General features: G+C 36.3%; 1 protein-coding gene across 3 annotated transcripts in view; it reads left to right on the top strand.

Moving 5' to 3' along the window:
- PIK3C2G (phosphatidylinositol-4-phosphate 3-kinase catalytic subunit type 2 gamma) overlaps positions 1–18,823 on the top strand; it is a 274,730-nt gene that overhangs the window by 148,070 nt on the left and 107,837 nt on the right. For all 3 annotated transcript variants that reach the window (XM_023538251.1, XM_011372935.1, XM_011372934.1), the window contains 2 exons: positions 13,440–13,620; positions 16,055–16,162. In XM_023538251.1, the coding sequence (XP_023394019.1) occupies positions 13,440–13,620; positions 16,055–16,162 (289 nt within the window). The remainder of the gene's footprint in view (positions 1–13,439; positions 13,621–16,054; positions 16,163–18,823) is intronic.

Here is an 18,823-nt window from a genome sequence, read left to right as displayed (position 1 = left end):
GGTTCCCATCCTGATGACCTCATTTAATCTTAATTACCTCCTGAAAGGCACATCTCCAAATACAGTCACACTGGGAGTTAGGGCTTCAACATATGAATTTGGGGAGACACAATTTAGTCCATAACAAGAACACCAATTTGATGATAGGACAGACATTATTATCACTTTACAAATGTAAAGACTAAGGTTGAAATTGCTAAGTTACTTGTGCTGTCATACAGAGAGCACTGGAAATGGAATATGCTTAGTATCCTCTCTACATTCATGTGATATAGTGGACAGGACAATTATTCCTTTCTGGCAAGTTCAGCCTCAACAACAACAACAAAAGCAACCACATCACACAAGTCAACAGAAATTTAGCCAGGTTGGTTCTGGAGGCCTCATAGAACACCGCTAAGTCTTTATCAAATTTCCAAAAGGAATGAGATTTAAAAGTACTGGCTGACTTCAGGGGATAAGCTATATCATGACAATGAGCAAGACTGTCCCAAAAATTTTCTCAGGACATCAAATACAGGTCCAAATCTCATGGATAATATCTCAGGGAACCTTTAATATCCTTATAGAATAAACCACGCTATTTGTGACCCTGAAGAATAAAGGGTGAAGCGATCACCCTGGCTGTGATTTAAAATGGATGTTCCAGGGCAACTAGGTATTTCAAAGCCAGCTTTTCCTTACACTTATAAACCTGCCCCTCTGGCTGTGTTCAAACACATGAATTGTTCACTGCACAATACGATGATTATCCTGCTTTCACCAGAGGGCTGTGCAAGAACAAAAGGCTGAGGGGTAAAGAGGATTTTTATTATTAGGTTGCTATTCTTATGAAACATTCATATAGCAAAGGAATTGCCTTGTATTAAAAGAAATTTTGTTAAGGAAACTTTATGAAAAAGATGCTTACATTGCCTTTAAAGTAACTATGCATGTATTCAGGGGAAAAAAAGGGAGAAAAAAAAGCTGAGTTAGGAACTCAATTCAGAGCCGTATTTTCAAAAAGTAAGGGAAAATGTAGGCATCTATTGGACTAATTTAAAATTCCATGGTGGTGGATTTGAGTATTAATTATATGTCGAACAAAATTTATTTTATTACAGCTCATGTGCTAATGTTATTGACTCTCCATTTCTCTTTTGCCACAATCTGGAATTATTTGGAATCACAGGCTCAATTAAGATGGGTAGCTCAATGCACACCTGTTGTGTGTGTACAGTTCAGCAGGATTACCAGGTTCTCAAATGCAATCGAGGTGTTATTTTCAATTTGGAGTCTTCTCCCTCCACTCTTCTAGTCTCATCCAACACTATCACTTGTTTAAATAAATCATAGGAGGCCAGATCCTTCGAAATTGTGGTGTTAGTCTCATTTCTAAAGTGAGGAAAGATGGAGAAAAGGTGAGTCGGGTATATGATTTGCATTATTTAAGTAAATTCCATCTATTTTATTCTTTTTGCAGGCTAGGCAAGGAAGACACAAGTATTTCTGCTTATAAATATTTCACACAAAAATATGTTTAGGTTACAAGCTCTTCTTTAAAAGTTCAAAAAATATAAAAGAAGAAAGGAACTATTAGTGGCATTTTTTGATGGAGTTTTGGCAGGGACTTTGTAGGTAGCAGAAAAAAAAATGAAATGAGAAACTTTTGAAAAAAAGAAGGCAATCTGTAGAGCATGAGACTTCTTAGGGTTATGAAATAGAAAGCAAGAGAAAGAACTTAAAGAAAAACACCATTAGAAAGTGGCAAAAAAATAATTCTTAGATTGTGTATTAGTCTCAGGCTGAATTGTCAGCTGGTACCTGTGTTAGAATTATCAGGAGATGGTCTGGTGAGATGGTGAAGAGCAAGGGCTTAAGAGTCAGAAAACTTAAATTTGAATCTCTGGTCCACTAATCAGGTAACTTTGGGCAAGTTTACTCAACTTGCATAAACTAGAATATCCTTGCCTGCAAAATGGAAGGAATCTTACCTGGAGCTAATATGAGGATTACCTAATACAGCTATGTAAAATGCTTTAAAAGTGCTTGGCATAGAGTACATGCTTGATAAATTCATTGAGGATTGAATTATAGAACCCTAGAGCTGGAAAGTAGCTTACCGAACCTCACAAACTCCAACATTTTACAGACCAGGAAAGTGAAGAGCTAGAGCATTAAATTTCTTGCCAGAGGTGATATAGGCAGAAAATTATCTTTCAAATCATGTTTTAATGGTTCTTAGGACACTATTAACAAGCTTGGGCTGCAATAAACAAACAAACAAACAAACAAACAAACAAATAAATAAATAAATAAATAGCATAGACTCTGTGCCCTAAAAAACAAGGAATTTATCTCTTGCAGTCCTGAAGGCTGGGAAGTCTAAGAACAAGATAATTCTGTTTTCTTATGAGGGCCTTTTTCCTGGCTTGTAAATGGATGCTGAATGCCTGCTCACTGTGTCTTCACGTGACAGAGAGAGCAGAGAGCTCCAGTCTCTTCTTACAAAGGCATAAATCATATTATGGGGGTCTCCACTCTCTCAACGTCATCTATACTTAATCACCTCTCAAAGGTCCCACCTCCAAATATCATCATATTAGAGGTCAGGACTTAACATATACAGTTGTGGGGGGGACACAAACATTCAGCCAATAACAGACACAGAATATGCTGCCATGGGGTGAGTCTGGGATAGTGGTTAAGAACTCTGGGTTCTCGTTGTAGAACCCTAGACAAGTCCCTTAATCTTTTAGTTTCCTCACCTAATAAATGTTAGGGGTGGGAGAGATTATCTCAAGTGTCACTCAGCTCCATACCCATGTAATATTATTCTCTGAGAATATGAGTGTAATTTACAGTGAGAGGTACGTGCTTGGAGTAAGAAGTACAAGGACTAATGGGCAGGACACAACCGGAGAGAGCAGAGCTACATGGAGTTTTTGGCAAAGAAATAGCAGCAGGAGCAGAAGAATTCTTGGGGAACAGGGAAAGAAGCAAACCAGAAAGTGCGAAAAGGGAAATGAAACACAGGAGGGCCTCATAGGTAGCTATCTCTTCTAAGGTGTGCCCAGGGCTAAAATTCCATCTGTTTTGTTTTGTTTCGCTTTAGGTTTAATGAGCACATATGGAATATAATAGGAGAGTTCTGAAAGGGGTCGCTAACAGCTCTTCACAGCTTGCTGCTTAATTTAGGAAAATAATTTTTAAAATAAAAATTTTCACTAAAGCAGTGAGCATGTTTTGGAATGGGAGGAAGATGACAGAGTTTCTGCTCTTAAATCATATTTTCAGTATATTTAATATGTGAACATCTGAATACATGTGAGTAGACTGGGAGAAGTTTTATTTATTTACCTGCCGCTCTCAGGTTGACTATGCCCTTCAGCAAGATGAGTGGAAAGGGTTCTGATTCCTTATCAGGAATCTTTTGGGGAATTTATCTGCTCAGCATAGTTTTTGTTTGTTTGCTTGTTTCTCCATTCATAGCTCCCAGCTGATCCCGAGAGAGCATCATTGCTGTACAACAGTAATCTTGATTACAGATGTTTACACAAACTGGGTGTAGTCTATGGCTAACTTTTCTTTGGGAAAAAAAATTACCATTTAAGCTGATAATTAAATATGTAATTGGTCATATCTGTTAAAGATTTTATTTAAATATGATGAGAAACTATTAATTATAATAGTAAACAAATACCTATATATCCACATATATGCAGTGTTAATAACCTATTACTAAAGAAACGAGTTTGATTTGAATGCAACTCTGTGCTTAGCAATGATCATCCATAAATGAAACCAAAGTGGACACTGCTCTATAAGAACAGTGCATGGTGGCAAGGGAATAAAGAAAGGCAAAGAGAAAAATTTCAGCCAAGTCTCTTAAGACTTTTGGGGTAAGATCCTTCAGTCCTTATTCTACATTCTGAGGCTTTTTCTCTCATGCAGTGCAATCAGTACATTTCCTGAAACTGTATTTCTTCATGCACTGACTCTGATTTTTACGTGTCTCAACTAGTTTACTTTAAACTGGCTGAGGTCTCTAATAAAAGTTTTTATTATTTTTAAAATACTATCTTTGCCTTTCATATTTCCTAATTAAAACCAAGGTTGATTCCATAGTTTCCTGGTCACTCTTAGATATCAAACAACTCCCATCAATTTTGTCCAATTTAAAATTTCACTTCCTTCTACTTGACACATATCTCCTCCCCATTCTTCAGCCCCTGCCAAGCTTTAGCTTAGGAGAATAGCAGGAGGTAGAGGACATGGTCTGCTGTTTCATTCTTCTTCTCCTGTCTCATTTCTAGTTCTAACTTCTCTTGACTTTGGAGTAGGGAGAAAAGAGAGAAAAGTGACCCTCACACTTGATGGACAAGCAATTGCAATTCCCTGTCCATGCTCTCTGGTTTTCATCAAGGCCTACTGTGGGGTCACTGGCAAGGCTAATTACCTCATTTGGGTAAGTTCTCTGAGCAGCCTTACAAGACCATCTCACCAAGAGATCTGAGTTTGGCTCAACCCTTTCCTACACAAGACGTGGACCACATGTAATTACCTTCTGCGTGTTTATTTAAACCTTGAGAAATTTCCACATCCTTGCTTTGCCAAATAGTTGGAGTTCAGGAATGCAGACTACTCCTTTACTATCCCTTCTCTCTATCCTGCTCTTGCATTTTCTTCCTGTTCACAAAAGCCCAGGAGAAATCAACAAACCCCCTCTCAGAGCAGAAATCTAACCTGGAAATGAAGCAACAGAATCCCACAGTCGAATAAATGGCTCTCTTTGAGCTTCTCTCCTCACTGGACATTGCAGAGAGAAGTGGAACCACACAATTCTTCACTAAGCTGATGACTCACAACTCTCAAGCACCCTTTTCCTTCAACCCCACCAGCAAATATATACTAAGGTCCAGTAGGGGAGATAATGCTTGGTGTACCATACCTACTGACAGCCACTTAGGTCATCTCCTAATAAGTCCTGAAGAGAATGTTTGACCTCCTGTTGTTTCTCTGTCCATTCTTAAAATACAGAAACCTGTCATCTCATTTCTTTAAGTCTTCATGGCCAACTCCAGGGCAACAAGGGAAGTTCCCACTCAACATGCTGATAGAGATGCTTCCTCATCCTAAGCCATTGGTCCCCTGCCTATCAACCACTTCAGTCATCCATCTGTGACCACTAGAGCAGAGCTCTTAGTTTTCCAGAGCAGCAACAGCATTGCCTTGCTCACTGCCCTCAGCTAACAGGCCCTTTGTTTAGTCCTGTGTTATGTAAGCTTTAAAAAATCTTGCCATTGTCCTATTACACGCATTCGTTCAACAGTTTTACTTAGAGAGAATCTCTATTAGATACTCAAACACTTGGCTGGACAAAGCAACAGATGGTACATAGGCCTATTCACACTTTAAAATGAGTGAAAAAGTATGTTAGTAGTAATAAAATAACAATAAAATTACAGCAGTATAACAGTATACACATTTCCAAAAGGAGCTGGATCAAATCATTCTTGAAACATCCTTTGGGGGCTTTTTATGATTCGTAAAAGAAAGCCATTTTTATTACTTTTATGGGATTTTTTTTATATGAAATAGTATACTCAGATTGATCACTCATCTAATTCACCAGACTTGGCTCCAGATGATTTTTGTTTATTTTCAGTAATGAGGTTTGTGCCCAAATATCCTCAGGGCTAACATGGAATGTTTAAAAAATATATTTCATAGTCTAAGGGCAATACAAACAAACAAATGAAAGCAAAAACAAAGCAAAGGGAAAATATAATATGAAATTTGGCATATTTATTAGTTTTTATCATAGCAACACATAGCCCCAAAGCTTCAGTGGCTTGCAACAAAGCTTTATTTTTCACTCAAGTAGCACGTGGGCTGCGGACCTCCTTGGCTCCACTGGACTCCACACAGCAAAGTTCACCTCTGCTCTACATTGTCTTCTCATTCCAGGACTGAGAGAATAGCCCCAAATGGAACATGCTGTTCCCATGGCAAAAAGTAGAAGTACAAGAGGCCAAACCAATCCATGATAGTACATTTAAATCATCTGCACAGACATGGACATACATTTCATCCAGTCACATCCTATTGGTCAAAGCGAGTCACGTGGCCAACCCTGACATGGGAGGGAGGAGTCTATGGGAAGACACTGAAAGTTGCCCAGCAAAGAATGTGGATGTATAATCTTTTTCAGAGGAGAAAGCCTAGAGTTGGGAACAACAATCAAATCTACCACATAGTGTGAGCACAATGGGAACATCATAAGTTCAAATATAACAATCCAAAGAGACTCTTCTAAGATGGTGATAAATATAACAAATAAATATCAGATATATAAATTATGGTATGGGAATAAAATTAAGTCAGTTACATACCTTATGGACTCCTCTCATATATTTGTGTCCTAAATATGTATACAATCTCCAGAGTTTGAATTTCATTATTTTCTAAATTTATTCCCTTTTAATAGTTTTCTATTTAAAGCTGTTACAAAATGGTTTGTTGACAAATATATATTGCATAACAATTATTGATTTTAAATTACATTTCTTCAGGCTTGGTCCCTGAAATGCTCCTTAGGTACAAATTCAACGGAAGTTTAGTGCTATATTTCCGAAAGATCAAATCGATATTGAAGGATTGAACTAGTCATAAGAAACAGTTTTCTTTGCAAGGACTATAAAATGCATCAAGTTTAGGGAAATATTCAATCAATCTCTTAACCATTGAGAAATAAAATAAGGTTGTAAAGGCTAAAGAAATATACACTTTTAACTTTTTAGCACACTATCGAAATCTTAAAAGTAATCATTCCATATCCAGAATTGGATTTCAGCCTATGTCCGAGGGTTATTAATACACTTGAAGAAATCACATTGGAGAACAGTCCTGTGTTCACTAAAAACTGGTCTACTGAGCCACATACTTTGCCCCATATAAAGGAGGACCTAGGAAGTGACCCTAACTTCTCTTGACTTTGGAGTAGGGAGAAAAGAGAGAAAAGTGACCCTCACACTTGATGGACAAGCAATTGCAATTCCCTGTCCATGCTCTCTGGTTTTCATCAAGGCCTACTGTGGGGTCACTGGCAAGGCTAATTACCTCATTTGGGTAAGTTCTCTGAGCAGCCTTACAAGACCATCTCACCAAGAGATCTGAGTTTGGCTCAACCCTTTCCTACACAAGACGTGGACCGCATGTAATTACCTTCTGCGTGTTTATTTAAACCTTGAGAAATTTACACATCCTTGCTTTGCCAAATAGTTGGAGTTCAGGAATGCAGACTACTCCTTTACTATCCCTTCTCTCTATCCTGCTCTTGCATTTTCTTCCTGTTCACAAAAGCCCAGGAGAAATCAACAAACCCTCTCTCAGAGCAGAAATCTAACCTGGAAATGAAGCAACAGAATCCCACAGTCGAATAAATGGCTCTCTTTGAGCTTCTCTCCTCACTGGACATTGCAGAGAGAAGTGGAACCACACAATTCTTCACTAAGCTGATGACTCACAACTCTCAAGCACCCTTTTCCTTCAACCCCACCAGCAAATATATACTAAGGTCCAGTAGGGGAGATAATGCTTGGTGTACCATACCTACTGACAGCCACTTAGGTCATCTCCTAATAAGTCCTGAAGAGAATGTTTGACCTCCTGTTGTTTCTCTGTCCATTCTTAAAATACAGAAACCTGTCATCTCATTTCTTTAAGTCTTCATGGCCAACTCCAGGGCAACAAGGGAAGTTCCCACTCAACATGCTGATAGAGATGCTTCCTCATCCTAAGCCATTGGTCCCCTGCCTATCAACCACTTCAGTCATCCATCTGTGACCACTAGAGCAGAGCTCTTAGTTTTCCAGAGCAGCAACAGCATTGCCTTGCTCACTGCCCTCAGCTAACAGGCCCTTTGTTTAGTCCTGTGTTATGTAAGCTTTAAAAAATCTTGCCATTGTCCTATTACACGCATTCGTTCAACAGTTTTACTTAGAGAGAATCTCTATTAGATACTCAAACACTTGGCTGGACAAAGCAACAGATGGTACATAGGCCTATTCACACTTTAAAATGAGTGAAAAAGTATGTTAGTAGTAATAAAATAACAATAAAATTACAGCAGTATAACAGTATACACATTTCCAAAAGGAGCTGGATCAAATCATTCTTGAAACATCCTTTGGGGGCTTTTTATGATTCGTAAAAGAAAGCCATTTTTATTACTTTTATGGGATTTTTTTTATATGAAATAGTATACTCAGATTGATCACTCATCTAATTCACCAGACTTGGCTCCAGATGATTTTTGTTTATTTTCAGTAATGAGGTTTGTGCCCAAATATCCTCAGGGCTAACATGGAATGTTTAAAAAATATATTTCATAGTCTAAGGGCAATACAAACAAACAAATGAAAGCAAAAACAAAGCAAAGGGAAAATATAATATGAAATTTGGCATATTTATTAGTTTTTATCATAGCAACACATAGCCCCAAAGCTTCAGTGGCTTGCAACAAAGCTTTATTTTTCACTCAAGTAGCACGTGGGCTGCGGACCTCCTTGGCTCCACTGGACTCCACACAGCAAAGTTCACCTCTGCTCTACATTGTCTTCTCATTCCAGGACTGAGAGAATAGCCCCAAATGGAACATGCTGTTCCCATGGCAAAAAGTAGAAGTACAAGAGGCCAAACCAATCCATGATAGTACATTTAAATCATCTGCACAGACATGGACATACATTTCATCCAGTCACATCCTATTGGTCAAAGCGAGTCATGTGGCCAACCCTGACATGGGAGGGAGGAGTCTATGGGAAGACACTGAAAGTTGCCCAGCAAAGAATGTGGATGTATAATCTTTTTCAGAGGAGAAAGCCTAGAGTTGGGAACAACAATCAAATCTACCACATAGTGTGAGCACAATGGGAACATCATAAGTTCAAATATAACATTCCAAAGAGACTCTTCTAAGATGGTGATAAATATAACAAATAAATATCAGATATATAAATTATGGTATGGGAATAAAATTAAGTCAGTTACATACCTTATGGACTCCTCTCATATATTTGTGTCCTAAATATGTATACAATCTCCAGAGTTTGAATTTCATTATTTTCTAAATTTATTCCCTTTTAATAGTTTTCTATTTAAAGCTGTTACAAAATGGTTTGTTGACAAATATATATTGCATAACAATTATTGATTTTAAATTACATTTCTTCAGGCTTGGTCCCTGAAATGCTCCTTAGGTACAAATTCAACGGAAGTTTAGTGCTATATTTCTGAAAGATCAAATCGATATTGAAGGATTGAACTAGTCATAAGAAACAGTTTTCTTTGCAAGGACTATAAAATGCATCAAGTTTAGGGAAATATTCAATCAATCTCTTAACCATTGAGAGATAAAATAAGGTTGTAAAGGCTAAAGAAATATACACTTTTTACTTTTTAGCACACTATTGAAATCTTAAAATTAATCATTCCATATCCAGAATTGGATTTCAGCCTAAGTCCGAGGGTTATTAATACACTTGAAGAAATCACATTGGAGAACAGTCCTGTGTTCACTAAAAACTGGTCTACTGAGCCACATACTTTGCCCCATATAAAGGAGGACCTAGGAAGTGACCTGAAATCACTCATCTTTTTGTATAGCTCGGTTTTCTTCTGCTCCTGGATGTTGTTGTCCCTCTTTACTCACAGGAAATATACAAGTAAGTAAAAATTTAAGGCAGTCCCTAAGATGTGGGATATCATGCTGTTGAGAACTAAAATTAAGACCTAAATTATGAAGCAAGGAGGGCTGGGACGATGCGATTACTCTGCTGTCCTGCTGGTAGACTGATGAAATGAGAACTATCTGTCCTTTTCCTGTGGCTCTAGCAAGTCACTCACCATGAGTCCAGAAGCAGCTATGCACATGAAGAAATGGAGAAAAGTTCTAATTTCAGAGGGAAAATAATTTCATGCTAGCTGAGGTTTGTGACTATCTTAGGTCTCTCTGAATCCACCATGATCCCCTTAATTTAGGAAAACACATTCATGATATCCTATAACAAATGGGCTTAGTCTCCTGGGTTATGCTTCCTTCTCTTCTTACTTTCTGCCTCTCATACCTAACATTGTCAAAACCTTTAATCAGCTAGATTTTATGCATTTACCCTCATTTTCATGTTGTCATTACTTACAGCCTGTAAGACACATACAAAATTATGCCAAATTGAATCTTCCCTGGATCTCAGACATTAGGATAAACAGGTCTCTGGCATTTTGAGATTTATTTCAGTTTGTAAAGAGTCACATTGCTGCACACCAATGTTCATAGCAGCATTATTCACAGTGGCCAGGACATGAAAACAACTGAAGTGTCCTACGATAGATGATTGGCTAAAGAAGCTGTGGTACACATATACAATGGAATATTATTCAGCCATAAGAAGAGATGAAATACTGCCATTTGCAACAACATGGATGGACCTTGAGATAATCATGCTAAGCGAAATAAGCCAGACAGAAAAAGTTGAAAATCACATGATATCACTTATATGTGGAATATAAACCTAAAAGCAACAAATGAACAGGACGAGCAGAGACTCATGGACATGGACTATAGACTAGTAGTTACCAGAGAGTAGGGGGTGGAGGAAGGGGGAAGGTAGACAGGATAAAGAGGGTCAAATGAAAAAAAAGGGTGACAGAAAGAAATCTAACTATGGAAAGTGAACACACAGTGTAAATATATATATATGCCTTACTGTTAAAGTATACAGCTAAAACTTATTGGATTTCATTAACCAATGTCACCATAAAAATAATTAATTAATTAATTAAAAAAAAAAAAAAAAGAATTACATTGCCTGCATCTTAAAAGCCCAAATCTTTATGCCAAGTCTTACTTGATACTTCTTAGTAAACTTGACCTTAGCTTTAAAATATATATATATATATATATATATTTTACTTGGCATAAGTAACACTGTTTCTCCCAGGTGACAACATCTTTTGAAAAGAGTTTTCATAATACTCAAGAGAGGGTGGCCAGCTGTTTTCTATAGTCTTACAAAGAGAGACAATATGTAAAAAATACAGCATGAGGAATTTATCACTTCCTGTGGTGAAGGTCATTGACAGAAAACTGAGTGACCTTCTGCTCAAAACTGTATAGTTCAACTTTCTCTGTAGTTGTTTACAATTAAGGGATGTGCTAATTTCTCTTACCAGTAAAAGTTACTGTGCCTCTCATGATCTCAATTCAGCAATGTGTGAAAACAGACTCTTTACAAAGTTGGGTAAAGGCCGCAGAGCTTGAGCCAGACCTCAGAGTGAGAACACGTCATCTTGAAGAGATGCAGGGTTTGAATGAGGCATATTCTACAAGGAAAATAATCATGATGTTTTTTAAAACACAGTCACATATTCTATCTGCAAATCTTCCTCTTCTGTTTTATTTTGAGCAAAGAATCAAACTGAGTTTTTCCTCCTTGAATTAGCCACTCATGAGAGAAGCAAATACATTTCTTATAGAATAAGAATTAAGAATTATTATCAACACGAACTATATAATTCTGGCAGTTCCTATGACCCTACACCTAAAATATATTTTTCTTTAATTATTCTAGTAAGAAGTTGACTTCCATGCAGAATAACTGTTCCTTTTATCACGTAAGCACTCAGGTCGTTATAGTTATATTTATGCACTAGAACAGGTTAAAAATAAAAACAAGTAACTCAATATTCAAAATGTATAAAAATTCTGGCAAGGATCGATATGGGATATAGAAATACTTTACTCATCAACTCCCTATCTCACTGAAACTCAAGTAGACTATAAAATGATATATTACCAAGGTCCTCAAAATACTATGAGAATCTGAGAGGTATACAGTTCTATATAAAAATGTTTGCAGTTGTACACGTGCATGCTTGCATTTACAGCTTTCCAGTTCACACTAAAACAATACTCATTTTCTTAGAGCCTTCAAATAATTCACTTGCTATATGTCTGACATTTCAAAATCTCACCATAGGGGTGAGTAGGAAAACTTTTTATTTTCTACTATTCCTCTTACTTTGAAAATACATCTTCAGGCCCTTGAATTTTTTTAAGATTTCCAAAAGCAAATAAGAGCTATCATTCAATTCAAAGTTTATATTTTCTTTGGGAAAGTAAAAGAAGTGCCAGAAGATTAGTTGGCTTCATAACAATGACAAGGAAGAAGCCCTCACCTAAAAAAAGATGCAGGCTCATTCAATTAATTTTTTTAACTTAAATGTGTAGAAACAGAAAACAGAACAAATAAAAGTAATATGTTTGATAGAGCCTCTGTAACAATATGTATTGGGCAAAATGCAAAATTAGGGATGCAGCATGAAATCCTTCTATGTTTTTTGGCTGCTATGCGTTAAATTCTTTTTATTTTCAGTATTCTATTCTCACAACAATTTTCTTCTAGTTCCTTGAATGGTAATTATTTTTCAGAGAAGGAGAAGACTAGGGACCAGTTAAGATTAAAAGAATCGATCAGAAGAGGTTAACATTCAAAAGAATTAGTCTTTTTTATTCTATTTCAGTGTTTTAGGGCATGATAGAAAATGAAGTTTAAGCATATTAGATTTAGGTTCAAGGCAATAGATATGGCCACATAGAAGACTGAGTTTTCAAATATTTGTCACTGTTCCATTATCAAGCAAAGTATTCTTACTTTATGTTCTATGTCCCCTGCCCCCTTGTTTGTGACATGACCAGAATGCCAGGCAGTGACAGAATTTGGCTTGGGGAGGCTGCGAGATACAGGTGAATTGTTTTTTGCACAATGTCGTACATTGTGAGAGTTATTACTTTATTTTACAGATAAAGAAACATCTCAGCCTTGTTAAGTAAACAGCCTAAGTTACTTGTAAGTTGTAGGGCTGGGACCTGAATCCAGAAATGTCTGAGAACAAAATCCATGCTCTTGCCTTTACAGTATCTTCCCCCAGATAATCAAGGGGAGGTGCTGGCAGAAAGAGCAATAAATAAGTATATGACAGTGTAGGGACATTATCTTGTAAAAAAGCAGAAAAAAGTGAGGTTAATGGTTGAGCTATTATATAGTCACTTATGAATACTATTTTCTAAAATTCTTTGTTCATATTTTAATGTCAAAAATATGTTCTTAAGATAAGTATCTATTAAAGAATTAAGGCTAAAAGAAGAAAAAGTGCATTGTGAACTGAAATGAGAAAAGGCAGGTCGCTTATTAATTCTTCGCTTTTGGAATCTCATTAACTATCAGATGGAACTTGATGACTGCCAACAAATAAACAACATTTCCCTCCATTCTAGGCTGTTACACTTCCCAAAGCTACCAAATACAGATTATTCTGAAATGCACTTATTGTTCCTGCTGAAGGTGGTTAAAAAATCAGCTTTGGATGCAAGAATTATTTTTCTCTCTTTCCTTCAGGCTGCTAAAGGATGCACAGAATGAAGCTTATTTTAAAAGCTGGTATCAGAAGTTGTTGGCTGCTCTCCAATTCTGTGCAGGAAAGGCCTTGAGTGATGAATTTGCCAAGGAGATGAAACTTATAAAAATTCTGGGAGACATTGGGGAAAAAGTCAAGTCTGCCAGTGACCCTCAAAGACAGGTTTGTTGAGAAATCAATATTCGTGTAGTAAAGTGTACTTTTTAAATATTTGGTTCAATTAAGTTTTAATCGCATAGCTTAGAAAGCAAATTCCTTGACTATACTTAGTTATAAGACATTTACACCAATTACTTTAATAAAGTTTTTTTCATTTTACTATGAAAAGAAAATTTTACTATCCTAAAATTAATGATAATGTCTATTACCAAGAAATTTTTTTTAATCTAAGTAGTCATGTACCATACAGAGAGCACCTGACAAGAAGAAGCCAACTTAAAGAAGGTTTGACTAAAAAGACCAAATGAAGTATCTTCCTCAAAATGGCAGCATAGCTCAGACTCAAAGGATAAGTACACAAGGGAACTTTTTAGGGTACCCTTGTCTGAGGTAAACAAACTCTAACTCTAGACTTTTCTAACATTGAACTAATCAAGTTCACATTTTTAAAGACGTTTTCCCAAAACAAATAAGTTACTTAAATGAAAAAAATAAATAAATAGTGGTGTGGATAGTAATACTTTTACACTAAGATCCATGGATAATAGTTAAAATATTGGGCCTCTTTCATTAATGATTATTATGATGGCCTTGGCTATTCTTTTTCTTGATCTAATTGAAGAAAATTTGCTCTTTTTAATTATCTGCATCACTAGCTCCTTTTACTATGAACCATTAAGTAGTTTCTCTTAAGTTAAACATTCTAAACAGAGGGAGATAGTGGACATCTATCCATTGTATTAAGAATATCACTCAATAACAATTAAGTACTTACTACAGACTAGATGTTAAGGATAGAAAGATGACTAAAACATAAATTTTGTCCTCAAAAGAGCTCATAGTTTCTCTCTATCCACTATTTAAGATCAATAAGAGTTTTCAATAAAATGTTATGAAAATAGTAATAGATAAAATATCCCAGAATTCTTTTCCAGCACAAGATTTTTCTTGCTGAACATCACTTCATTTGGTAGAAATGCCAGGAGCTATGCTACTTTACCTACCTTAAGAGATAATGGAAAATAAAAAGCATACTCATGAAATTTATTGTTAAATGGGAGACATTGAAACTCTGGTTACACAGAAGAGACTTAAGGCAAATAACATGATGGATAATGCAAAAAAAGAAAAATTCTATGGTTTCTCCATATTACTGCAAACTCATATTTTTCTAGAGAGAGACAAAAAGTTGAAAGTAAAATAAATTGGTTTAAAATTTACAAAACCTATGTATAGGTTTGGTTTTTGTTTCTTATGTTTTTAAATCTCTCATATATTTAAGATTCATACTATAGACAAATAATTATGGTGCCTTTTTGACCATTTGCATAATGTTCCAGAGTGATATTGATATTATTCTCTCAAATAAATGTATTTCTTTCACCTTGATTGGTTGATTTTTTGATACTATCTCTTCACATGAAATCAGAAAAATAAAAAGAAAGAGGTGGGAGAAGCATTTATAATTTCTCACCATTTAAATTACTCTTTGTTATTTTTTTTTATTTTTTTAAAGCACTAATTAAATTTAACTATATGAAATGAAGAGATTTAAAACAAATGAAGAGAGCAAAGACTCCCCGCCATGATATTCTTCAGGCAAATCTAGGCATTGATAAGGCAAAGGAGGACAGACAGAAAGAGTGTCATAGTGGAATTTTGCCTCATTTTTTCCACCTTCCTCTTCTGGATTCTGGAAGCAGTAGACGCTATTATTTTCCAACGAGCCAGGAAGAAGAGCTAAGAAACTCTTGAGATTTAATTACTCATGATTAACCTGCTATCCTCATTTTTACAATTGGGCTTAAAGAGTTTTCAGAAGTGGGATAAAAGGAGCTTTCTTAATTTCATATTTAGTAAATTTTTCATATATATTACTGTTTCTGATATTAGCAATTGTCAGCAATTAGCATTTATTATATGAGCATGTCATTACTGCTCATAATATATGTGAACTTTTTCTAAAATGTACTATTACTATTAAGTGTGAATCTTGAGAGTTACAAACTAAGATTTTGGGAAATTATCAGAAATGCATCATGTTAATAATTACTTAAAGCAGAGATTGAAATTGGTAGGCCACAGGTCAAGTCCAACCCATCGTATTTTGTTTGAAGAGAACAGTGCTTTGGTTTGTTCTCTCTCTCTCTCTCTCTCTCTCTCTCTCTCTCTCTCTCTCTCTCTCTCATGAATGTAAAGTCCTTTAGAAAGGGCATGACTCATTAATTCCTCATTTTCTGCAGCACTCCCTTTTATAGCCTACTGCCTCCTCAAGTGTGGATACATCACTTACTCGACCCTAAAGCATGCAAGTGTGCAACCCCTGGACACTTAAAGAGTTCTTAAATTTAAGCAATAGAAAAAAAAAATTACAACTTGAAAGAAAAGTCAAGTTCTCTACATTTTATAAAATGCTTTTACTTATGATTTTTCACAGGAAGTACTAAAGAAAGAGATTGGCAGACTAGAAGAATTCTTTCAGTATATAAATACCTGTCATCTTCCTCTGAACCCTGCCTTATGTATAAAGGGGATTGATCGTGATGTAAGTCAATTTATTTAGTAAATAAGTTGAATATTTTTGTTTTGTATTGTTTAGTTCACTGTATATTTTTGAAATGGCAAAGCATTTATAATTTTATTATAATTATTTTAAGAAAAAATAATGGAATTCCATTCAAACCATGTGTTCCATTTGATGTGCCGTGACTAGTTGGGATCACATTAGTTTCATCAGATGATTTATTGGCTTAGAAACAAACTATACATCAGTTCAGTGAAAAAACAATAAAGCTACTTCTCACTGAATCGGTTTCTCAATTTATTCAAAATGGTTGATTTGGTGACCCCAAGTAGGCTGAGTTTAATCTCACGCTTATTTAGATTATGTGCACACCCATGCCTAATACACTAATACATCATTAGCTACAACATCTCCATTTTGATTTAATTTAAAATTCATTGATGCTCCTGTGTCAGTGTGTCATATAATATATTTTGTGATTTTACTCATGCCTGGAAAGCCCTTCCTGGTGTGGGCACATTCATGAACCCCTTCTCTTCTTAAGCCTCTATCAGCCACCCTTCTCTGACTTAGAAGCAGAGAATCATTTTTTCTGTTTGCCATGAGCTTTATTTTTCTTCTTCTCAAAGCTCAAGAGTGGAAGACACTAACAGAAAAAAAGATTGATAAGTGAGATTTAGAAGTAAAGACATTAAACTATCATGCATGCACAATAAATCTTACTTAACTGAAGTTATAAGGCAATCAAGATAACAAATTCAATAATTAGGAGAAAAATTAGACCATTATTAGTATGAATATAAAAAGTTTTACTGAAAACTTGATGCTGTCACTTTACAATGTTGCCGCTACAGAGACACCTTATAAACTTTCCTAATATGCTACATAAACATATTTTGAAAATCATAGCTAAATAAGGCATGAATTCTATAAACTGAGATATGTTTATTTGGACTAAAACCCAAATTATCACTAATTTTTAAAAATGGCATAACTTTAATAATGATCAGTATTCACTGATTAATGCTGAAGACATATGGAAACTCAGCATTTCAAAGATATAGTGTCTAAAGTAGAAAGAACAAAATGGATCATTGAGTCCAGATGTTGATTTTTTGTTTCTGCTTTCTTGGTTTGTTGCTATTTAAGGAGTAGACAATTTTTCAATTAAAATTACATTTTAGAACATGGGGCATTGGCTCTAATGGGTGGCTGCTGTGAGTATACAGGTGAGCTGGCCAGACCAAAGATCACCAGCCTAGGAGTCATCACCAATAGTGCTGTGGCTAGGACCACACTCCTTCCTTGCATCAACCTACAGCCATCAGTACTTTTCTTGAGTCTAGGAAGTACCCCAAGTGGAGACACTTCTTTGCCCCATTTGCTCTGATCAGCTGTGCCTGGCACAGGGCTACCACACCTGTGTATACAGCAATGAACAAGGCAGATGTGGCAGGTGATGCTCTCACTTACAGAACTTTTTAGTCTGTCCTCCAGTCCTGCTGAACAACATGGCAGTCTGAAGGGACATATATCACATCTAAAGGTGCAATAAATGTGACAAAGTAACAATTAGAGCCTGCATCTAGTTGGCCATCAGAGGATCCATATTGGAAAAAGTCTCTATGAGTATAATGAGTATGGTAGGACCTTCAGACAGACTTCTCAGCCAACGATGCATCTGAGAATCCACTGAGGGAACAAGCCCTGTGAATAGAGAGAGTGTGGGAAGACTTGTTATCCCTGCTCTCATCTCATTAAATATAGGAGACTCCATAATTGGGAGAAACTTCATAATGAAGCTATAAAAGCCTTCACTCAGAGTTCCCTACTCAGTGACCATCAGACAGCCTCTAATGGGGGATGGCCTTCTGAATGTAATGAGTATGGGAAGCCTTCGTTCAGAGTAAAATCCTTTTCCATCATCAGGCACTTCACAGGTGAGAAACCTTACAGCTGGAATGAGTGTGGGAAAGCTTTCTGTTCCAATGGAAACCTCGTCAACCATCAGAGGGTCTATACTGAGAAGAGGCCTTATGAGCCGAATAAACACAGTAAGGCCTTCAGGCAGAATAAATGTCTTATTTGGCATCAGAGCCTCTACACTGGGGAACAAGTACATATAAGTAGGCATTGTGGAAAGTCCTTCAGTCAGAACTTCAGTCAGAACTATGGCAAATTTATACCAGAGAAAAACAATCTGGCAAGGCATTTAGTCTGAGTAAATGTCTTATTTCATGTCACAGTCTTCACACAAGCAAAAAGCCTTATAAATGTGGAAAACATGCAATCAAGACTCACATCTCATTATATATCAGAGAATTCACACTGGTAAGAAAATCTATGAATGTGATGAGTATGGGAAAATCCTTGGTTATAGTGCCAATCTTATAGTACATCAGAAAACCCATCTAGCGAGAAACCTTACAAATCCAATGACTATGGGAAAGCCATCAGTGACAGCTCACAGCTTATCATGCATCAGACAGTTCACACTGGAGAGAAGCCCTACTAATGTAGTGAGTATGGGAAAGCTCACAGTCAGCATTCTATTTTAATTACCATTAGTGAACTACACTGGAAAGAAGTACTCAGGCCTGGTTCAGTCCATTTCTTAAAGCCTGGATCTCCAGGGTGGAGTGCAAAGGTCTTAAGTTTGAGTTAAGCTTTCTTCATGAGAAG

Source organism: Pteropus vampyrus, unplaced genomic scaffold, assembly GCF_000151845.1.
Source record: "Pteropus vampyrus isolate Shadow unplaced genomic scaffold, Pvam_2.0 Scaffold216, whole genome shotgun sequence".
In the NCBI taxonomy this organism is placed as follows: domain Eukaryota; kingdom Metazoa; phylum Chordata; class Mammalia; order Chiroptera; family Pteropodidae; genus Pteropus; species Pteropus vampyrus.
This window is presented reverse-complemented; position numbering and strand designations above follow the sequence as displayed.